Source organism: Vombatus ursinus, unplaced genomic scaffold, assembly GCF_900497805.2.
Source record: "Vombatus ursinus unplaced genomic scaffold, bare-nosed wombat genome assembly UNPS02009173.1, whole genome shotgun sequence".
Lineage (NCBI taxonomy): Eukaryota > Metazoa > Chordata > Mammalia > Diprotodontia > Vombatidae > Vombatus > Vombatus ursinus.
The window spans coordinates 3109163-3133918 of record NW_020948951.1 but is presented as its reverse complement, the minus strand read 5'-3'; the positions used below and the strand labels follow the sequence as shown (position 1 = coordinate 3133918).

At 39.1% G+C, this 24756-nt stretch overlaps 1 protein-coding gene across 1 annotated transcript in view; it reads left to right on the top strand.

Moving 5' to 3' along the window:
- LOC114035213 (adhesion G protein-coupled receptor E3-like) overlaps positions 1-10029 on the top strand; it is a 42040-nt gene extending 32011 nt beyond the window's left edge. Inside the window, exons 8-13 of the mRNA XM_027851284.1 lie at positions 58-293; positions 4724-4790; positions 5106-5197; positions 7671-7839; positions 7921-8031; positions 9086-10029. Of these exons, the coding sequence (XP_027707085.1) occupies positions 58-293; positions 4724-4790; positions 5106-5197; positions 7671-7839; positions 7921-8031; positions 9086-9142 (732 nt within the window). The 3' untranslated portion in view covers positions 9143-10029. The remainder of the gene's footprint in view (positions 1-57; positions 294-4723; positions 4791-5105; positions 5198-7670; positions 7840-7920; positions 8032-9085) is intronic.
- Positions 10030-24756: the final 14727 nt, after the last annotated feature.

Here is a 24756-nt window from a genome sequence, read left to right as displayed (position 1 = left end):
CAAGCACTTCGCTCCAGACCCAAAAGCTCTTCTGACATTGTATCCCTGCCCTGCCAGGTCCTATGTTCCATTATTGCAGGTTTATTACATTATTTCTACCTGGCCTCTTTCACCTGGATGCTGCTGGAAGGCCTGCATCTCTTTCTAACTGCACGCAACCTGATGGTTGTCAATTACTCCAGAGTAAGCCAATCAATGAAGAAGGTCATGTATCCTCTGGGCTATGGGATTCCAGCTGTGATTGTGGCTATTTCTGCAGCATCAAGAGCAGATCTTTATGGAACGTCTTCCCAGTAAGTAGAGCTTATTCATCCCTGGGTGCTGCCATCCATTGAAGATGCTAGAACACTAGGTGGGAATAAGGAGAGAATAAATTGTCTTTGTGTTCCCGTGCCTAGCACAGTGCCTTGAACATATAGACAATTTTTGTTGTTGAGTTGTTTTCAGTTGTATCTGACTCTTTGTGACCCCCCCCCATTGGAGTTTCCTTAGCAGAGATACTGGAATGCTTTGGCATTTCCTTCTCCAGCTCATTTTACAGATGAGGAAACTGAGGGAAACAGGGTGAAGTGACTTGCCCAGAGCCGCACAGGTAGCAAGTGTCTGAGGCCAGATTTGAACTCAGAAAGATGAGTCTTCCTGACTCCAGGCCTGGTATTCTATCCACTGTGTCACCTAGCTGCCCATGTAGGCTATTAACAAACACTTATTGAATCAAAATAAATCAAATTGAATTGAATTGAGATATCAAGCTAGAAGTTTCCTGGCTAAACTTTAGTGTACTTTATGTGATTGTCTTTGGCCCACAGATCTTTAAGTTTTAATAGGAAAATCTGAGCAATGCATCAGAGATAATTGGGCTTATCACAGAGATAATTGGGCTTAAGACAACAACCCCACCTTATCACGTGGGTTACAGAGCTCCTACCAACTGTACTCCCATTCAGGAAAAATGGGGGTGGGGATGCTTTTAATAGACTATTGTTATGGTGGAATCCTTAGGATTTTCATGCAGGATCTTGTGGGCTACAATCAAAGAAAGCTTTTTTAAAGCATAAAGTGGTTTGCCTAATTTATCAACAAAAGTAAAAATCGCTTTGAAAATGACAGAAACATTCTGATCCAGACGAACAGTCTTTCTGTCCATAGACTAGAGCCCAGCAATTTAAGCAGCTGAAAAGTCTTCTTAGAGTCCTAATGGTGGAGACTGTGTTATATTAAGTACAGTAAGTATTGTGGATAGGATACTGAGAAGGGACACAGGTGCTCAAAGGATCGTGAGTCAGGTGGTTTATGACTCACAGGCAAGCAAGCAGGCTGCTCCTCATTCCTAGCATCCTAGGGGCAGCACAGGTAGTGGGATGTATACCCTGGATGAGAGTCCAGAACTTTGGGTCTCTGACTTTCTATCTAATTGTTGTTGCTGGGCAGATTCACAGGGACTGGATGGAAGGGGAATCAATCAGCAGGTGATCTAGACTATTACCCACATACACACACTTATTAACCCACAAGGGCATTGTGATTGGGAAAGTTTGCTAACCTTACATACATGAATTAGATCATGCGTGCTAAACCTATTATGATCAAGAGGGTTTTGCATTCCTTGACTAAATGTAGCAGACCAAACCAATATTGGGTAGATAGGAACTTCCCGATACCCAGGCAGGTGGTCAAACATGGAGTTAACTTCTGTTAGCCAGGACATAGCAATAAGCAGTTATCATAAATCTGGGATTTTTATATGCATAAGCATATATATCATTTATATGAATATATAAATAAGTGTATATGTATATAATGCATATTGGAGACATAATAAAAATATATACATACAGCTAGATATAACATCTGTGGCACCCCTCTCTCACACATGAGGTCTTAAAAATAGCAGCCACAGATCCAAGGTATTCCTTGGGTCCTTATCTGTTCAAAAATATAGCTCATAAACTCCATCAATCTTTACTTTTTCTCTAGTCAGCCAGAGGACACAATTAGTTCAAAGCAAACAGTTAATGAAATCACATTGGAAGAAGATTTGAAATAGAACTTTTGCCCTATAAATATAGGGCATACCATCATACAAATATACATATCATCAGTGTGAAGAGTGACTTAGCATAGGAATCAACCAACGAACATTTATTAAGCATTTACTTAATACCAGGCAGTGTAGTGAGGGCTAAGGTTGCAAAAAGAAGAAAAAGATAATCCCTGCCCTCAATGAGCTTACAATCTAATGGAGGGAAGGGACAACATGCAAACAAAGATATATAAACAAGCTATATGCAGGATAAATAGGAAATAATTAACAGAAGGAAGGCACTAGAATTAAGGTTTGAAAAAGGCTTCCTGCGGAAGATGGGATTTTCCACCAGTAAGGAACATATGGTGAGCACAGGGAGGAGCTCACACCTCCAGTACTATAGGATCCTGGTTATCTTCTGGTGATGTTGTCAAGTTTCTCTCCCTTGGCCTGCTCTTCTCTGGGTCTGGTGACTCCACTGGGTACATACTGGTCTTGTTCCTTAACGGTTTTGTGTTGCCTACCTGGGCTCACTGGGCACAGTGTGCCTACTCTATTAGACCCTCCTGGTCTCAAGTTACATAGTCTTCACTGGGACATTGCTCTACTTGTCTCAGTGTCTCTCTATCAGATATTGCTCCTTGCTATTATCTTCTTGATGCTTCCCTTCAGGACCAGCCAAGCCATCTGTGCTTCAGTCTGCTAGGGTATAGTGGCCAGACCTTCTCCCTTATGAAAACAGGCCGACAGTTCTCTAATTATAACTATCGCATCCAATTAACGAAAGCCAGGAAGAGTGCCCTTGGTCTAAGATTAGGTCTTTCCCTTTTTATTCATATGCCTGCATAAGATATCAAAACCTTCTGTTACCAATAACTAATTTAGAGTTTGGACTTATTTATTCCTGAGATCCTTCTTGCCTCAGCTATAAAAGAATTTGAACCAGAACCAAAAAAAAAAAAAGGTAGACTAAGGAGACATGGTCAGTATTCTCATCAACCTCAACCAAATTCCTATCTTTGTTATGTACAGAGGAATCTGGCAGAGTGGATAAAGAACTGACCTTGAAGCCAGGAAAACCCGAATTTGAGTCTTGCCTGACATAGACTGACTCTATATCCCTAGGCAAGTCGTTAGACTTCATGATGTCCTAAGCAACTTTCCACAAGCATCATTTCCTGAGAAGGTTCAATCTGCCCTATGAGAGGGCGTGTCTTTACTTGGGAGTTCCCTACACCAGTGCAATCCTAGTTCCCAACCAGATCCTTGTTATGCACATCTCTGATCACCATCCATTTTTGCTGCAGAATTTAAAACAGCAAAATCAATCTCCCTACACATGTATACCTATGATTTAGCCAGTGTAGGAACCCCAGGGATCCAGGGGCAGCATTGCCTAGTGGGTAGAATACTGGACTTTGAATCAGGAAGACCTGGATTCAAAATCTGTCACTTACCAGCCCCGTAACTATGAACAAGTTACTTCTCCTCTCTGGCCTCAGGCAATTCCTTAAGACAACAACAATAATTAATTAATAATAGCTACCACTTACATAGCACTTTAAAGCCTGCCAATCACTTTGTATAGATTATCTTACTTGAATCTCACAATAAAAATAACTAGCATTTCTGGAACATCTTAAAGTTGGAAAGGTGCTTTACGTATATTATTTCATTTGATCCCCACAATAACCCTTTGAGGTGGCTGTTAATATTAGCCCCATTTTATAAATGTCTAAATGGAAGTTGAGAGGTTAAGTAAGAAGAACTCACACAGGATAAGCATTCACATGGTGGTCAGAAGAAGCGATACAAGGACACTCTCAAGGTCACTCTGAAGAACTCTGGAATTGATTGTGTGACATGGGAGATGCTGGCACAGGACCGCTCAGCATGGCATGCTGTGCTGTGTTCATCAGAGAAAGTGCTGTGTTCTATGAGCAAAGCAGAATTGAAATAGCTCAGAAAAAGCACAAGATGCACAAATTTAGAGGATTCACCCCAAATGTTCTCACAGAGTATTTGTGCCCTACCTGTGGTAGAACATTCCAAGCTCATATTGGTCTGATCAGCCACAGTGGGACTCACTGAAACTTGACTCTAGCATGGTGATGTCATTTTGGTCCTCTTCGAGAACAAAGGACAACAACCAGCCTACTTGCCACGGAACATCCAGCTAGTATATGTCCCATTCGGGTTTTGCTGACTTCAAGTCTATATAAACTCAGCATAGATTAGAAGCAGATTGTGATCTGTGCTGTTAGAAATAGTTCCCACACTAGCAGCTCCCACAGTGACAAGATCATAGGAACAAATATGTGGCACTTTCAAGTTTGTAAAAGACTTTCCATGAATCATCTCATTTGAACTTCACAACTCTGTGAGGGGTTTTATTATTATCACTATTTTACAGATGAAGAAACTGAGTCTCTGGGGAGTATTGTGGGAGTATGAGTATGGATATATGCATGAGCGTCTGCAGCACTGCATCAGACCACAGACAGTTAAATGGTTTTTGTTGACATCAGTAGGTATACCTAACAAACTAACCCAGGATTCCTTTCACATCATCCAAAGCTCTCTGCTCAAGTTGGGGAAGTCTCCATCTCACCACGGATTAAGAAAGATTTCATACCCATCAATGTTGATGTGCTCGGCCACCAGGGCTTACTAATTGTGCTTCCTTCTCTGTCTTAGCTGCTGGCTCCAGCTGAATAAGGGATTTCTCTGGGCTTTCCTTGGACCAGTCTGTACTATAGTCTGTGTAAGTGAACAAATTACAATGTAATTCTAGCCACTAGACAGAGGGATCTCCAGGAAGCTAGAGGGGTGTCAGGAGCAAGAACCAATGATCCTGGGGGGGTCAGGTGGCAGCGTTAGTCATGTAGGCATGTATGTTTGTGTGTGTGTATGTGTGTGTGTGTGTGTGTGTGTGTGTGTACATGCATACATGTGCACAATGCAGTAACTAATGCTAAATCCAAACTCAGAGTAGCCAGGTTTGGAAGTAGATGACCAAGATGGGGCTCAGGTTTCAGGTGAAACACTTGAGCCAACAAATTTTGTATTGTTCCCACAGGTAAACTTTGTTTTTATTCTTCTGGTCCTTTGGATTTTGCAAAGCAAACTTTCGTCCCTCAATAGTGAGGTGTCTACTCTCCAGGACACAAGGTAAGATAAAGCAAAAGATCCTTAGTCCCTGGGCAGTCTCTGAAAGGCAAAGCCATGTTTCCTGGTTGGGTTCAATGTCATATCTAAGTGTACCTCACAGACTCGTAGGATTACAGATTTGGACCTGGATGGGACATTATAGAACATGTAGTCCAAATCCCCTCTTTTAGAAATAAGGAGGGGCAGCTAGGTGGCATAGTGGATAGAGCACTGGCCTTGGAGTCAGGAGGACCTGAGTTCAAATCTGGTCTCAGATCAGACACTTGACACTTACTAGCTGTGTGACCCTGGGCAAGTCACTTAACCCCAATTGCCTCACTAAAAAAAAGAAATGAGGAAACTGAGACCCAAGGAGAACAAGTGACTTGTCCAGGACCATACAGGCAGTAAATAATAGAAAGAGGATTCAAACCGAGTCACTCTGACTCCAAGTCAGCATTATATTAACTATGTAAAGATGTCAAAATAAAGATGATGGTGCTCATCCCATATGGAGCAATGGAGCTGAATCTTCATAAAAGGAGGGATTTAATCCCATCGCTGAAGGTAGGCTTAAGAAGCAAATAATTTGCCAACCTATATGGCAAGGGAGTTAAGAAGTTTTATTCTCTTCAGCCTCTCCTTTTCCTTGGCCCAAGTTCTTCTAGGTTTGGTCCAGGGTTTGAGGAGGGGGTGGGGACTCTCATTTGCATATATTACATTTTTGTTATTTGTTTTTCAATCATATCTGATTCTTTATGACTTCATTTGAGGTTTTCTTGGCAAAGATACTGGAGTAGTCTGCCATTTCCTTCTCCAGCTCATGTTACAGATGAGGAAACTGAGGCAAACAGGGTTAAATGACTTGCCCAAGGTCACACAGCTAGTAAGTATCTGAGGCTGGATTTGAATTCAGGAAGATGAGTCTTCCTGACTCCAGGCCTGGCACTATCCACTGTGTCACCTTGCTGCCTTATAGTATTTCATAAATTATCAAAATTCAGCTCATATTTAATCTCATCCCAGTTTAAATGCTAAGAAAATTCCAAAATATAGTTGACACCTTATTTATCCATTAAGTTTTTTATTTCCACCCTAGTTTTACATGACAAAAAAAAAAAAGAAAAAGACTCACTTTTTCATTTAAGTTCATTTACTACAAAAATTCAAAAGAGGACATAGTATTGAGACTCCCAAATGCTGCTTCCTATTTGAGTTTAAAAAAAAAAAGTCAAGGCATGTAGCACTCTAGCACTTGTGCCACCTGGGGCAAGCAGGATGAAACACACCCTGGACAGGTCAGAGGAATGGGAGAAGAGTAGGCCAGGCTGGGGAGAAACTTCAAAGGAATATGGCTGCAGGGTGAGGAAACAGAGAAGGGCACAAGAATTTAACAAGCACCAACTATGTGCCAGGTACTGTGCTAAGTGCTTTAGAAATATTATCTCATTTGACCATCATACCAACCCTGTGAGTAGGTGTCATTATTGTCTTCATTTTACAGTTGAGGAAACTGAGGCAGATGGAGTTTAAGTGACTGGCCCAAAGTCACACAGCTAGAAAGTATCTGAAGTAAGATTTGAACTCAGGTCTTTTCTGATTTCAGGCCCAGCGCTCTATCTGCTATACCATGTAGCATCTGGTAGTTTCCTATTCTTACTAATTATTCTTGCCAACTAAGTGCTAAGCTCAATTGTTTCTAAGCTGTTGATGAATTACATTTGCATCTAGTACCCTAAAATAGAACTCTAGTCATGCCTTCATTATGCCTCTGGAGACTTGACCTTATTTCAATCAGAATCCCCAGGCCTAAGCAATGGGTAGACAAAGGTTTTCCAGTGAAAAAGAAGTTTGTATGAAAATTTTGAAAACCATTCAAAATGTGTCAAGTGAATGACAGACAGATCCATAAATGTTTATTGAGGAGAAGTCAAGCTTTTGGAAGATGCTTAACTAAGATTTACAAGACAGCATTCCGTATTACTCTGAGTCAGTCCCTACCCAAGGCAGAACACTGTCCCAGGCAGACATTGCCCAGGCCCACTTTTGTAAAAAAGACACTAAGTTGTTGGTTTTCAGTCATGTCCAACTCTCCAGAACCCTTTTGGAGTTTTCTTGCCAAAGATATTGGAGTTGTTCATCTTTTCCTCCTCCAGCTAATTTTTACAGATGAGGAAACTGAGGCAAACAGGGTTAAGTGACTTGCTTAGGGTCACACAGTTACTAAGTGCCTGAGACCAGATTTGAATTCTAGTCTTCCTGACTCCAGGTCCAGCACTCTGTGCACTATGGCACCACCTAGCTGCCACTGAGAGTGAAGACTAAAACTCAGTCCTCCATCTGAGGACTTAGTCCGTAGAATTTATGTCTATGGAACTCAAGTCTATGGAACTTATCATAAGACTCAAGCAGAAACCAGGATTGCTGCCAAGGGGGCTGAGAGGCAGATGCTCTCAGAACACATAACAGATTCTCGCCTTGCACTCCTATTTAGGTTGCTGACATTTAAAGCCCTGGCTCAGTTGTGTATCCTGGGCTGCACCTGGTGTCTGGGCATTCTGCAGATTGGCCCAGCTGCTTGGATCATGGCTTATCTCTTTACTATCATCAACAGCCTGCAAGGAGTCTTCATCTTCCTGGTGTACTGTCTCCTTAATCATCAGGTGAGTTTTCTTTCCACTTCTCCTTTTCCTCTCCCTCATTGCACACAGTGAACTGACCCAGAGACTCCTTTGACTTTCCAGGTTCAGGAACAGTACAAAAAATGGTTCATGACAATCAGGCAAACAAAATCCAGATCTGAGTCACTTGTGCTCTCAAGCAACGTTGTCTCTGGCTCCACCCAGACCCAGACAGTAAGAAAATCCACTGCCCTTTTAATACCTGCTCATCATGTTGCCCATGCTACTAAATCCCTTGATTCTCTCTGTCTTCTCACAGAGCAGTCCAGGGTCAGAATCACTGACCCATAGGCTGGCTTGACCCTGATATGGGCCATTGGCTTCTCCTTTAATAGCTCCATATTTCTTAAAGGGCATTATATTCTGTTAAGGCAGCATTTTCTCTCTTCCTTGCCTCTGTTATCCTGAGTAGAGATAAAAAAAAAAAAAAAAAAAAAGACAGGCACCACCATCCCTGGAATCCTGAGTTACATCTCTATGCCTAATAAGAATAATGACTAGGGGTTGATAGGTGGCCCAGTGGATAGAGTACTGGCCCTGGAATCAGAAGGACCTCAGTTCAAATCCAGCCTCAGACACTTGACACTTACTAGCTGTGTGACCCTGGGCAAGTCACTTAACCCTAATTTCCTTGCAAAAACAATAATGACTAGCATTTGTGTCACACTTTATGGTTCGCATAGTACCATTGTAGAGTGGCACAGTGAATAGAGCACCAGGCTTGGAGTCAGGAAGACTCATCTTCATGAGTTCAAATCTAGCTGTGTTACCCTGGGCAAGTCACTTAACCTTATTTGCCTCGATTTCCTCATCTGAGAAGGAAATGGCAAACCACTCTAGTATCTTTGCCAAGAAAACCCCAAATGGGGTCACAAAGAGTAAGACACAACTGAAACAACAACAGACAAGAAACATATGGCAGACAGAGATTAAGTGACTCATCCAGGGTCACACAGTAAATGGCTGAGGCCAGATTTGAACTCAGGTTTTTCTTATCAATGCTCTATCAACTGTGCCATCTAACTATCTCTTGTTTTAGACATTCTCCTTCTATCAAACCAGGGCTAGACAAGAGGATTCGTGATGCTCTTCCTGATGTGTCATTTCACCCATGCTCACGGTCTGACTGGCTGAATCCAGAGGAGAAGTCATTCTCTCAGCTTTAGGCTTTTTTCCCTAAATCTGTGTGTACATCTCGCCATCTCTGCTTTTTGTTTATCTCTTCCAGGAGAATCAAAATGAAAAACTTCTCAGTCCCAATGGGCAGGAAAACCCTGCTCATTGATATAGAACTCCTGTCCTGCCATCAGCCTGGCCTCACAAAGAAGTGAGGTAAAGAAGAGTAAAGAATATACTGGGCAGTTGAGGGAGGAAACAACACTTCTGTGCCCTTCCTCAAATTGAAGGTTCTAGGGAGAACTCACCAATGTGGGAAGGGGCAGAGAGAGGAAGCAGCCAATGCATGGTAGCAAAGTCAAAATGATCATGCTCGTACCTTGCCAAACCGCAACCCTGACTCAACACTGTGGTCCTTCTAGATGATCTCTCTTCTCTGGGTTTTTATGACTCTGCTCTTTCTTAATTCTCCTACCTATGCAACTATGTCTTCTCAGTCTCATAGGTTGACTCTTCATGTCACAGGAACTAAGTGGAGGTGTAAAGAAGGGTATGCTGGTAAATGTTTAACAATCAGATTAGAGTGTGGGGGGGGAGGTGTTGAAAATGTCGGCTGAGAACATTTTTAAGTTGCATCTGCACTGTTAACATTTTCTCAAGTTCAGACAATCAACAAAACAATAAATCAAGCCCTGTTTGGTAGCATTTGCCAACTTCTGAGGGGTAAATGCTCACATTGTAAAATAATTAAGGATATTTTATACCCAACCCTTGCATCATGCCTAGCACTACTGGAAGAAGTCACACAAACGTGCCAGTCCAACCTGGTTCTCCTACAAATTTCAGTTATCTAATCTCAATTGGGCCCCAGTTGTTCTTTGCCAAATCTTTCATTTTTTAATGATTGACTCAATGTTGTGCTCCACCTTAGGGGCTGTTCCAAACCTTCTCTCCTTGCCGCAATCCTTCTACTTCATCTATTTCATTCTTCTTCTCAGTAGAGAACTTTGTTTCATGGTTTGTTGTTGTCTTCCCCCCGGGAAAATAAAGTGAATTCATCACGAAATCATTCTTCTCCTCTATTCATTCAATGAACCAACAAGCATTTATTTAATGCCTATTATGTGTGTTTAGAACCATATTATAATTGAAGAAATGTTTAAGGGAAAATAGGCCCAATGTCTTAGAAGATAGAAATTGAAAGAAAACACTGAAATCACCTGCTGAAAATGATTCCAAAATGGAAACTCCCAGCAATACTACAGTCAAAATCCAGAGCTCCCAGGTCAAGGAGAAAATATTGCAAGCAGCCCAAAAGAAATCATTTAAATACCATGGAAGGTCAGGATCACACAAGATTTAGCAACTTCTATATTAAAAGGAGCAGAAGGCTTGGAATATGAGATTCCAAAAGGTAAAAGAGCTAATATTACAATCAAGAATAACCCACCCACCAAAACTGAAAATATGCCTTTTGGGGGGAAATTGGATATTTAATGAAATAGAAGACTTTCAAGCATTCCTGATAAAAAGGACCAAGGCTGAATAGAAAATTTGACATTCAAATATAAGTCCTCAGCCCTCATTTGGGGTTGTTTGGCCTAACTGAGGCAGCCTTTTTGACCCATTTTGTTAACAGATTTGTACACTCTATTAATAAACTGATAAAGCTCAGAAATTTTGAGCCTCAGACTAGTTTTATTAATTTCTATCACCACAAGGTCAAAGAACAAATCATAGAAACAACTATTAATTTTAATGAAGACAATTAAAACAATAAGATAACATACGAAAATTTGTAGCATGAAGCCTAAGTAATATTTAGGGGGAAATGTATATCTCTAAATGTTATATCAATTTTTAAAAAGAGAAAAAGCAGATCAATGACTTGGGCATGCAATTTAAAAAAAAACTAGAAAAAGAACAAATTTTAAATCTCCAAATGAACACCAAAATAGAAATCCTGAAAACCGAAGGAGACACTAATAAAATGGAAAGTAAAAATAAATAAACTAAAACCATCAAATTCACAAATAAAACTAGAAGCTGGTTTTATGGGGGAAAACAATAAAAACAGACAAATCGTTGGTTGATTTGATTTTAAAAAAAAAAAGAAAACTACCAGTATAAAAAATAAAAAGTGTGACTACATCACTAATGAAGATGAAATTAAAGCAATTGGGAGCTATTTGGCCCAATTGTATGGCAACAAAACTGACAATCTAAGTGAAATGGATGAATTATTTGTAAAAATATAAATTGCCCAGATTAACAGAAGAGGAAATAAAATACTTAAATAATCCTGCCTTAGAAAAAGAAATTGAACACACCATGAATGAACACCCTAAGAAAAAATCCACAGAATCAGGTGGATTTACAAGTGAATTCTACCAAACACTTAAAAAACAATTCTAACATGATATAACTGTTTGAAAACATAGATAAAGGGGTCCTATTCCAGGACTATCTTTCTGTGACACAAATATGGCTTTGATAGTTAAACCAGCAAGCAGAAAAATACATAAGGAAAACCACAAACCAATTTCTTTAATGAATATTGATGCAAAATTTTTAAATAAAATATTAACAGCAATGTATCACAAAGATCATACCCCCTAATCAACTGGGATTTATACCAGTAATGCAGAACTGGTTCAATTTAGGAAAACTATAAACATAGTTGACCACATCAACAAGAAAAATGAAAAAAATCGTGATTATCTCAATAGATGCAGAAAAGTTTTCAATAAAATACAACCCCATTCCTAGACTAGAAACACTATAAAGTGTAGGAAGAAATGTAACCTTTCTTAAAATGATAAGTTGTATCTATCTGTTGTTGTTGTTGTTGTTGTTGTTGTTTTTGTTGATACTTTGTTCTCCAAGAAGACAAATGACATCACGAGAGTGATGTCTTGATTTTCAAGCATTATTTGTATGATGAGGTTAAACTAGAAGCTTTCTCAATAAGATTCTGATTTTAAACAAGGATGTCCATCATCACCACTATTATTTAAAATTGTACCCAAAATGTTACCTATAGCAACAAGACAAGAAAAAAATTGAAAGAATAAAAATAAGCAATGAAGAAACAGAGCTATCACTCTTTACAGATGATAGGGATACTTAAAGAACCCTGCAAAATCAACTAAAAAACTAATTGAAACACAAATAACATCTTTAACAAAGTTGCAGAATATAAAATAACTCCACATAACAAAACCAACTAAAAAACTAATTGAAACAAACAACATCTTTAACAAAGTTGCAGAATATAAAATAACTCCACATAAATCATCAGTATTTCCATATATTAGCAACAACACATAGCAGGAAGAGAAGAAAGAGAAATTCCATTTGAAATAACTTCAGACAATATCAAATGGGAGACTACCTAGCAAGACAAACCCAGGAACCATAAAAACACAATTATAAAACACTTTTTACACAAATAAAGACAGATCTAAACTGGAGAAATGTTAATTGCTCGTGGCTGAGCCAATATAATAAAAATGACAATTCTACCTAAATTAATTTATTTATTCAGTGCCATACCAATCAAACTACCAAAGAATTATATTATAGATCTAAAAAAAAAAAAAAAAATTTATCTTGAAGGACAAAAGGTTAAGAACAGGCCTGCATAACTTTGCCGCATGCCAAAGGATTTTAGGCAGCCAGAGGAAAAATGTAGAGGAAAACATCCTTGTATGTAGAAGAATCCTTTGGAGTGCTGCAAGTGGCTGGAGAGTCCATATGTGGCTAGTACACTGGGCAAGTTATACAGGCCTGGTTAAGAATATTAAAGGAATCAATGGAAAAAAAAGTGAAGGAAAGCGACCTAGTAGTACCAGATTTTAAACTATATAACAGAATGGTAATCATCAAAACAATCTGGTGATGGCTAAGAAATAGAGTGATGAATCAGTGGAATAAATTAGTACACAATACATATATTATTCTAGTGCTCGATAAACCCAAAGATCCAAGCTTTAGGGGCAAAAATCTCTTTATTTGACAAAACTTTCTGGGAAAACTGAAAAGTAGTTTAGCAGAAAGTGAGCATAGAACAACATCTCACACCCTATTCTAAGATAAGACCAAAATGGGTCCATTTTTTAGATAGAAAGGGTAAGTATCAGCCTAATTAAGCCAATAAGTGGAGCAGTAAAAAAACTACCTGTCAGATCTATTACCCCTGATATTGGAAAGTCCTCTAGCATTATATAACACCAGCTTTTGGTTGCGAAAAGACACTATTTTATATAGTCCTGTGTTTTTTATTATTTAATGTAAATTTACATTGTATTTCTCTAAAGCTTTTTCATACAAATATATATGTGTGTATAAAATTGATATCTCTTTTTAACATTGTGAAAATTTCTCCCAGTGTATCTCCCCATTACCCTGTCCCAAAGAACCACATCATATAACAAATAATATATTTTAAAGAGAAGAGAGAAATCAACAAAACTGATATGCAGAAAAAGTCTGAACTATGAGCAATGTGCCACACCCATGAACCTCCCTGATGTTCAAAGGAGTGAGGAGAGAAACTCAAAGATTTTAATATCTTCTCAAATCTCTTCTTTGTAATCATGCTTGTTGTCTGCAATATTATAATATTCCCTTTTGATGGTTTTGTGGTTGTCTTTCTGTTTGCATTGTAGTTGTTGTGTCTGTTGCTTCCTTGGCTCTGCTTACTTCACTTTGCACCAATTCATATAGATCTTTCCATGCTTCTTTTTCCATCTATCAAAGTCATGTGTTTTTACTATTTTTATTTTTAACACAGTCTACTGTGTTCGTGGTTTTTGTAATATTGAACCAAACTTGCATTTCTGGTATAAATCCAACCTGATAATGGTGTATAATTTTTAATATGTTACTGTAGACTCTTTGCTATTATTTTATTTAATATTTTTGTCTCAATACTCTTTAGAGACCTGCCTGTCATTAGAGATCTGCCTGTCATTTTCTTTCTCTTCTTTCTCCCTTTAGAATTTAGATATTAAAACCATATCTTTCTCATTGAAGGAATTTGGTAGGATCCCTTATCTCTCTCTCCCTCTCTCTCTCTCTCCCTCTCCCTCTCTCCCTCTCTCTCCCTCTCTCCCTCTCTTCCTCTCTCTCTCTCTCCCTCCCTCTCTCTCTGTCTCTCTCTCTGTCTGTCTATGTGTATACAAACAATTTATATGATATTGAACTTAATCTTCCTTCAAACATTTTGATAGACGACTTGTAAGTCCATCTGGACCTTGGGTTTTTTCCTTTCAGGGGTTCATTTATGACCTATTCAATTTCTTCATCTGAGAATGGGTCGTTTTTATTCTCTATTTCTTGTTTTGTTAATCTTATTCTTTTGTATTTTGTAAGTATTCATTCATTTAATCAAAATTATCAGTTTTATTGACATATAATTGGGCAAAATAATTTCTAACTACTTCATTTCCTTTCCTTCTGTTGTAAATTTTTCTTTTTAATTTTTAAGTAATGATAGTTTGGTTTTCCTCTTATTTTTATCAAATTAGCTAGTACGTCCATTTTGTTAACTTGTTTTTCTTTTCCAAAAAAAAATATCTCTTAGTTTTCTTTATCAATTCAATGGATTTTCGATTTTATCTCCTTTCATTTTCAGAATTTCCATTTTTGTTTAATTGGATTTTTTTTAAATGTGTTGTCTTTCTAGTTTGCTCTATTGCTTTTCTCTTGTTGATGAAAGTAATCAGAGAGATATATTTTCCTCTAATGAATACTTTGACTAGATTCCAAAAGTTTGAGTGTTCTCTCATTGTTGAATTTTATTTGATAAAATTATCTGTTATTTCTGTGACTTGTTCTTTGACTCACATATTTTTTAGGATTATATTATTTAGCCTCCATTTTTGTTTGAATCTTTCAAAGGTCCTTTATTGATCAGAATTTTATTCTGTTGTGGTCAGTAAAGGATTTTCAACTGAAACTCTTGAAAGAAACTGAGACTAAGACAGTGTTAATGTCATTCCATGGAAAGTTAACCACCATTCCGTTTGTGAGACAGAAGCAGAAGAAATTAACTGTCATCCCTAGAGTTTGTGAAAGGAGTGACAGATGATTGGAGAGAATTGTGTGTAACTCTTATTCTGCAGAGAAGACATTCTACAGAAAAGTCTGGAGGAGAATTCTTGGGAGACCATGACTGCCATCCTGAGAGTGTTGAATGATAAGTCTGTCCTTCCGGGATCTGTAGAAGAAGTCAACAGTTGCATTCAGTAGATACAAGTAACTCTGGTTGTGATCTTTCCCATAGTTGATATGTTGTTGGAATATTTCACTATGCCTCTCTGTATTGTTTCTTTCACCATTAATAAATTACAAAATCAGCAATGTTGATGTTTTGTCTGCTATGAGACCAGGGTCTGATCCTTAGAGAAGAAAGTTTACGAGAAAAGACGTTTATCTAATTAAAGAAATGTTGAAATTTTAGTAATTTGTGAGGAAATACAAGAATAGACATCTTGATTGTCTTCAAACCCAGGTTGTGTTCAATAAGGTAACAAACCAAGTAGTAGGTTAGAGTTCAGAGATTTTGCCCCTGAGAGTCCCTAAAAGGTGTGGCTTTCACCTTGCAGCACATATTTATACTCTCATCCATGGGACTGCAAAGAACCTGGCTATATGTAAGAGTGTCATCCTTAAGCACTGCTGGTGGGGCAGGACAAAGTTCATCCTTAACACTGCTATATTATTCATTTTTTGTTGGAGAAGATGGGAGGAAATTGCAACACTAAAACATTGTTGGTGGAGTTGTGAAGTGATCCAACCATTCTGGAGAGCAATTTGAAACTCTGCCCAAAGGGCTATAAAACTGCATACCCTTTGATCCAGCAATACCACTACTAGGTCTGTATCACAAAGAGATCATGAAAAAGGGGGAAGGACCCACATGTACAAAAACAGTTATAACAGCTTTTTTTGCGGTGGCAAAAAATTGGAAATTGTGGGGATGCCCATCAGTTGGGAGAATGGCTGAACAAGTTGTGGAATGGAATAATATTGTTGTATGAGAAATGATGAGCAGGTGGATTTCAGAAAAACCTGGACTTACTGATGTTGAATGAAGTGAGTGGAACCAGGAGAACACTGTACAAAGTAACAGCAACATTGTGCGATGATCAACTATAATACACTTAGTTCTTCTCAGCAATACAACGATCCAAGACAGTTCCAAAAGACTTATGCTGAAAATGCTATCCATACCCAGAGAAAGAACTGTGGAGTCTGAATGCAGATTGAAGCATACTATTTTCACTTTCTTTGGTTTTTGTTTTTCCTTTCTCATGGTTTTTCCATTTTGTTCTGATTCTTCTTTAACAACGTGAATAATGTGGAAATATGTTTAATATGATTCTACATGTATAAACTATATCAGATTGCTTTCTATCTTGGGGAGGTGGGATGAAAGGGAGGGAGGGAGAAAAATTTGGAACTCAAAATCTTACAAAAGTTATCTTTATGTGTAAATTGGGAAAAAATACTATTAAATATAAAAGTCAAAAAAATTAAAAACATATTATTCATTTATTTCTGTCTCAAATCTTATATTCATAGACCTTGATCAGAATATTTCTTTGTATACAAACATATACACAGTCTGTATAGATGCGTGTGTGTATGTATACATATATATATGCATACACACACATACATGTGTCTATACACATATTTATATGTGCATGTATGTATCTGTGTGCATGCATATATGATGCATATATGTATTTCGTTTTTGTAAACCCCAGCCCAACACAGATCCCAACCAGTGATCTGGTAGAGAGACTTACTATTTCAGTTAACCATCTACTTCTCTACTCTTGCTGAACAGTTACCCTAATAGTACTGCATACAGTCTTTTATAGTGAGTATCTCCCTTTTGACATTCAGTGTATCCATTTCTGTGTGCTGCGCACTTTCTTTAAGGTATTTATTAGAGGGAAAACACTAGCATCTGGGGAGATCAGAAAAGGCCTCCTATAGAATGCACAAACTGAGCTAAGTTTTAAAGAAACAAAGAATTCTAAAGTAATAAGGGGACTGCGCTCTCACGTGTAAGGGGGTTGGGGGCAGGGACGTTGCCAATGAGAGCCCAGTCTTCCTATGACACTAAGGAATAGAGCAGAGCGGAGAGTACATTCAGGCCTAGAGGACAGTTCGACCAGTGTAGAGGCATAGGAGATGAAGTGAAGTGTGTGAGAAGCCTCCAGAAGGTCACTTTGCTTCTTTTACTGTAGAAAAAGACTCCTTCCCAGAGTTCTGGGGACTTTAAGCCAGGTTTTCATCAAAACACTATACATATGACTTCTTTCATCAGTCAATGGGTTACCTCCTCTTGTTCATTTGAATTAAAGTCCTATTCTCCCTACTTTTTGGCAGAGAATGAGCACCAGCAAAGGGTTCAATAGTTTGGAAGTTCCCCATGCCCACCATATACCGGATTGTGTAGGATAGGTTCATGAGGAGTTATGAGGAAAAATTTAGGACTATGTTGTTGCTTCATGAATACCATAGATAAGAAGGCAGAGCCAAGATGGAAGAGTAAAAGCAGTGACTTGCTTGAGCTCTCCCCCAAACTCCTCCAAATACCTATTAAAAATGGCTCTAAACAAATTCTAAAGCATCAGAACCCACAAAAAGACAAAGTGAAGCAAATTTCCAGCCCAAGACAGCCTGGATGGTTGATCAGAAAGGTATATCAAGCTAAGCAGGGAAAGGATCGCAGTCTGGTATAAGCACGCAGGCAAGACAGGCCTCAGCAAACCTTGAGCAGGCCTCAGAGGACTGAATAGCAGGCAGCTGTGGTGGTTTCTAGACTTCTCAATCCATGAACGCCAAAGACAACTTAGATGGTCAGAGGGAAAAGTCCGTGACTGCAGTGGTGAGAAAGAAGCTCGGTCCCAGCCCCAGTCCCCGAGCTTTGTCCTGGGGCAGCAGCTGCTTCCAGAGCTTCTGGCCCATGGACTGAGGGAGAATTGAGTGGCTGACCAGAGGGGGATTGTAGGGCTCTCTCTGCTGGTGCAGGATTCTCTTGTTTTGCCTGAGCTTGGATCTGGGTCATAGTTCTAGGTGGTGGTCCTGGGGCGAGGAGGAGTGCTGGCATGGTGGAGCTTGTAGTGGCTGTGGAGAGGAAATGCTCCTCACAGTTCCAAGACAGAAAAGAGTGCTTGTGGTCACTCATAGACCAGAGAACAGGCCAGGAAAGGAGTAAACACCTCACCCTTCATCATAGCACCTGGGAAGAATTGAAAATGTACAGGTCCTTAGAAGTATCTCTGAAAACAGCTGCACAAAACCTTGAAGCTTGGGACAGTACATGCTCCACACTAGAAGCAGACCCCTACCTTAACATAGAGTTTATAACTCAAGTAATTGGCTGAGATCATGAGCAAGCAGCGCAAAAAGAGTCAGACCATACAATCTTACTTTGGTGACAATGAAGATCAAAACATACAACCAGAAGAAGACAACACAGTCAAAACTCCTACATCCAAAGCCTTCAAGAAAAATATGAATTGGTCTCAGGTCATGGAAGAGCTCAAAAAGGAGTTTGAGTAGCAAGTAATAGAATTAAAGGAAAAACAGAGAGTGATGCAAGAAAATCATGAAAAGCAAGTCAACAGCTTGCTAAAGGAGACCCAAAAAAATACTGAAGAAAATAACACCTTAAAAAATAGCCTAACCTAAATGGCAAAAGAGGTCCAAAAAGCCAATGAGGAGAAGAATGCCCTCAAAAGCAAAATTGGCCAAATGGGAAAGGAAGTCCAAAAGATTACTGAAGAAAATACTTCCTTAAATATTAGAATGAAGCAATTGGAAGCTAGTGACTTTATGAGAAATCAAGACACTGTAAAACAAATCCAAAAAAATGAAAAATTACAAAACAATGTGAAATATCTCATTGGAAAAACAACTGACCTGGAAAATAGATCCAGGAGAGAGAATTTAAAAATTATTGGACTATCTGAAAGTCAGGATCAAAAAAAAAGAGCCTAGACATCATCTTTCAAGAAGTTATCAAGGAAAACTACCCTGATATTTTAGAACTCGAGGGCAAAATAGAAATTGAAAGAATCCACTGATCACCTCCTAAAAGAGATCCCCAAAGGAAAACTCCTAGGAATATTGTAGCCAAATTCTAGAGTTCCCAGGTCAAGAAGAAAATATTGCAAGCAGCCAGAAAAAAACAATTCAAGTATTGTGGAAATACAATCAAGATAACACAAGATTTAGCAGCTTCTACACTAACATACTGCAGGGCTTGGAATATAATATTCCAGAGGGCAAAGGAGATAGGATTACAACCAAGAATCACCTACCCAGCAAAATTAAGTATAATCCTTCAGGGGAAAAAATAATCATTCAGTGAAATAGGGGACTTTCAAGCATTCTCGATGAAAAGACCAGAGCTGAATAGAGAATTTGACTTTCAAATACAAGACTCAAGTGAAACATGAAGAGGTAAACAGGAAAGAGAAATCATAAGAGACTTATTAAGGTTGAACTGTTTACATTCCTCCTGCATGGAAAGATGATATTTGTGACTCATTAGATCTTTGTCAGTATTAGGGTAGTTGGTGGTTAAAAATTATAAGTATGTGTATCTAGAGATAGATAGATTTAGATAAAAGGCACGGGGTGAGTTGAAGATGAAGGGGTGATATCTGGAGAATAAAATTAAGGAGTGAGAGAAGATTATACTGGGAGAAGGAGAAAGGGAGAGGTAGAATGGGGTAAATTATCTCACATAAAACAGACAAGAAAAGGCTTTTACAGTGGAGGGGAAATGGGGGAAGGTGAAGAGGGAATGAGTGAATCTTATTGTCATCAAATTTGACTTAAGGAGGGAATAACATGCACACTCAATTGGGTATGGAAATCTATCTTACCCTCCAGGAAAATAGGAGGGGAAGGGGACAAGAGAACATGGGGCTGATAGAGGGGAGGGAAGATTGGGGAGGGGGTAACCAGAAGCAAACACTTCTGAGGAGAGATAGGGTCAAAAGAGAGAATAGAATAAATGGGGGGCAGGATAGGATGAAAGGAAACATACTTACTTTTTCACAACATGACTACTATGGAAGTGTTTTGCATGACTACATATGTATAACCTGTATGGAGTTGCTTGCCTTCTCAATGAGGGTGGGAGGGGAGGGAAGAAGGGAGAAAATTTGGAACCCAAAGTTTTAAAAACACATGTTAAAAAATTGTTTTTACATGCAACTAGGAAATAAGAAATACAGGAAGTAGGGTATAGAAATCTATCCTGCCCTACAGGAAAATAGAATGGGAAAGGGATAAGAGAAGGGGAGGTGAGATAGAAGGGAGGGCAGATTAGGGGAATGGGTATACAGAATGCACTCCATCTTGGGGTGGGGGGAGGGATGAGATGGGGAGAAAATTTGGAACTCAAAATCTTGTGGAAGTGAATGTTGAAAACTAAAAATAAATTTAAATAAATTTAAAAATTAAATTTAAAAAAATTGAAAAAAAATTATTGTTGACTGAAAAAAAAAAGAATACCATAGATAAATTCATGGATGACAAATCCGTAATGGCTTGTTAAGGTGAAGTTAGTAACATTCAAGACGCTTCCCTAACTTTCTGAAGTCAGCATGATAGATTGCAGATGTCAGACCCTGTCAGAGACAGAACACAATCCCAGATAGACATCGTTCAGACCTGCTTCAGCATTTCTTGTGTAAGTAAACACAAGAACACAAACTAAACACAAACTAAAATTGGTTAAGACTTAGTATGACAGAGTAAGGATTCCAAGTGCCATAAATTTCAGGTAAGTTAAGATCCATTGCTATGATTTAAAGGAGCATCTGAGAAGGATGGGCCAGTCAATCCTTTTTTTTTTTAAATTGGCCATTTAATTTATTATGTTTAATAGAGATCAACGTGGTTTAACTATAGATACACAAGGAATCACTGAGAGAAATAAAGGGATGGTACAGGAAATATGCTAGGCGCAGAGGTTCCCAAACCTATTTGGCCTACTGCCCCCTTTTCAAAAAAAAAATTTACTCAGTGTCCCCCCTTGGAAATTTACTTTCTTTAACCCTTTAATGGTTATTTTGAAATTTGCATCATTTCAAAAAAAATAGAAATTTTTTAAAATGACACATCCTAAATTTAATAATTCATTGTAAATTTGTGGGTTTTTTCCTGAATTGAAATTTCAATGGTGCAATACTGCATCATGTAACTGTATAATATTATATTGTAAGCAAGTCATTACATGAGGTACATATTCCTGCCAGTACATGCTGGACTTCCCAACAATGTGTGACATGCTCACCTGCTCACTTGATTGTTAAGACCTGTTGGCAGACTTAACCATTGATTGGTTATACTTTGCATTTTGTGTGTTTATTTGGAAAATAATGTAATCACCATAACTTTAACTCTGTTACACAACAGATGAAACATGTATGAACAATTTTTCATAATTTTCTTCTCTTCTTTCCTTATGCTTCCACCACACCCTTCAATGCCCCCTAATTGCACCTGAGGCTACTACTGCCCCCCGGATCCTTCCAGCACACCCTAGGAGGTGGTATCTCCCACTTTGGGAACCTATGTGCTAGGGAACAGGCATTTCTTCTACTAGGGCAGCAGCTAACACAATCACAGTGGGGATAGCCCACCAGCATTCTTCACTGGGCTAAGATTGACACTTCCAAATTTGACACTTCCAAAGGGCAGGGAAGAGGTGCAACCAGGGATGGTACTAGAGACCCTCAGGTACGTTGGTCTTTAGGTAAAAGCAGGGAATCCACTGTGACTTTGACAGGGGCTGCCGCAGGAACTGATACATCAATACATCAAGTTTTTCCTGGGACCATTCTCACTCCATGCATTAGGGCAGCTTAGGGTCAGGTAGTCCCAGAAGTTTTCCGTAGAACAGTGGTATCCCATTCAGGAGAACCTAAATTAGTTTACCATCTTTGCAGTCACAGGCTGTGATATATACCAATCACTAGGGAAATGGATGTTTTTAGCCTGGAAACTTAAAGGTATAAAAGACTTCAACTACGGTAGAGATAGAAGGAAAAAGATAGAAGGGAAGCAGTGCCAGGCCCAATGATTATGTGCCCATGGCAAAGACGGATCATTAACTAAAACTAGAACAGGGCTGAAAAATCCAAGGCTTTTCCAGGTTACAACAAGGCAAAGGCTGGGTCTGCCACACCAATAAGAAGATTGAAAAGAACAGAAGCACAGCTCTACATTCAGTTTGATCCAAACACCAGAGTTTCTAAAAATCAATCAATCAACATTTATTAAGCACCTACTATGTACGAAGCACTATGATAAGCACTGAGGATACAAAAAGAAACAAAAGACAGTCCTGCCCTCAAGAAACTTACAATCTAAATGGGAAAGTAGTAATAATAACTAATATTTGTGTAGTGCTTACTATGTGCCAGGCACTGTGCCAATTATAATTTACAATTATAACCTCATTTGATCACAACAACCCTGGGTGCCATCATTATCCCCATTTTACAGATGAAGAAACTGAGATCAACAGAGGATAAGAGACTTGCCCAGAGTTAAAAAGCTAGTACATGTCTAAGGTCAGATTTGAACTCAGGTCTTTCTTACTCACCCAGCACTGTATCTACTATGCCACCTACAATCTAATAGGATACAGACCACTGGTAACATACAAGCATACAGAAAAGATGCAAGGACGTGTGCTGATTTGCTTTCCTACCATCTGGTCTAGATGGTCATTCTGGTCCATTGAGATGGAACAGCAGAGTTCCAGGGAACCAACTCTTCTGAGAAATGTAGGCTGATCCTGAGTGACCCTCCTTGGTTATGGTGAGCATTGTCTTATATTCTTTATATATTCTTATATATAAGAAAAAGGGAGCTGCAGGCCTTTACAAATGTAACAGTGTAGAATAAGCAGAGCCCCAGCATCTTTGAATGCACCAATTATGGGTAGGACAGATAAGTATGAACATCAAAGTTGGTCAAATCCCTCTGGGGTCAATGGCTGCACTTCTGGCCTCCTTTGTCATTCTCACTGTTTCTGTTTGCAGGCCTTCCTTCCTCCCCCTGGGATCAGGGGCCTCTTCTGGCCATCCTTCATCACTAGGATTGCTTCCAAGGGAGCCAAGGTAGAAAGAAACATCATTGAACCTCGCCAGAAATATGATAGATGTTCACCTCATGTTCCTTTTCAAGTTGTTGACAGCTAAAGGCATTCATTCCATAGCATTTCATCCTGGGCTGCATTCTATGCCTGGGGCAGTAGTCTAGAAAAGCTTTGAATTGGGGAGCTGAATCTTTCTTACAATAAGCTGTCTCTGCTCTAGATACACCCCCTTCTCCTGCCAGGTACCTTTCCTATTCTGGAATATGCCACACCTCAAAAGGAGTTTGGAGGAGGGGCAGGTGTAGGATGGATGGTTACTCCCACATGGTCAACTATTGCCTCTCTCCAGATGACTCTCAAATGTCCGTCTCTGGTCTTGGCTTCTTGGTCTGAGCTCCATGCTAACACCACAGTTTTCTACTGGACCTTCATGTCCCATTGGCACCTCAAACTCACCTTGTCCAAAATCTAGCCCAATATCTTTCCCCTTCAACTTGCTCCTCCATCTGACTTCCCTGTTCCTAATTTTGGCATCACCTGCTACCCAAGTATCCCATATTTGAAACCTTGAGGTGATGAACTCCTCCCTTTTTCTCGCCTCTCAAATGGAATGGGTTATTAAATGTTATCATTTTCATCTCTACTGCAGCTCTCATATTCATTCTCCCATTCTCCATTCCTTTGTTGATCAACCTAGTCTAAACATTTTGTTTGTACATAGTTTTTGCATTTTGTCTTTCTAAGTAGACTGTGAGGTCCTTGAGAGAAGTGACTAAGGGGAGGGGTCCTTTCTTTGTAGCCCCAATACTTGGCACAGTGCCTAGTACATAGTATGTGCTTAATTATTGCTAACTGACTAATGGTGGACTGCACTGTTCTTAGTGGCTGGCACAATGGTGAGTTCTTCCATACCACTGAGCCTGAACTGGTCAATGATCATGGAGGCAGGCACCCAAGTCTCCAAAACAATACAGAGTAAAATAAGCAGAATACGCACATGACTGCATACATAATACATATAATGACTACAACAACATAAGTTGAAACTCTGAAAAGTGATCAGACTCTGATTAGTTGCATTTGGAAGCAGGGAGTGGGTGATCAGAAAAGCTCCTTATCAATTTGATGAGGGCCCTGACCATCTCAATAGTATTACAGGGTATGTGTCTTCGCTTGGAGGCATCTGAAAAGCACCTCCCAAAAGAGAGTGTGAGCATGTTCATTGGCATCCTACTAAAAGTACACAGGGAATTACTGGCTGGGTTTCAGAGACTTGGGCTGCCTCCAAGGTCGTTTACTAGTTTAGGCTCAACGGGATAGAAGAACCCACTGTTGTGCCAACTATTAAGAACAGCATAGCCCACCACTAGTCAATTAGAATTTATTGAGCTCCTACTATGTGCCAGACACTGTACTAAGCACTGAGGATGCAAAGGGGAAATATATATATGTGTGTGTGTGTATGTATGTATGTATGTATGTATGTGTGTATATGTATATGTATGTATGTATATATATGTATATATGTGTGTGTGTGTATATATATGTATATATATGTATATGTATATGACTTCTTTCAAGGAGCTCACAGTCTAATGGGGGAGACAAGATGCAGAAACTATATGCAAAGAAGA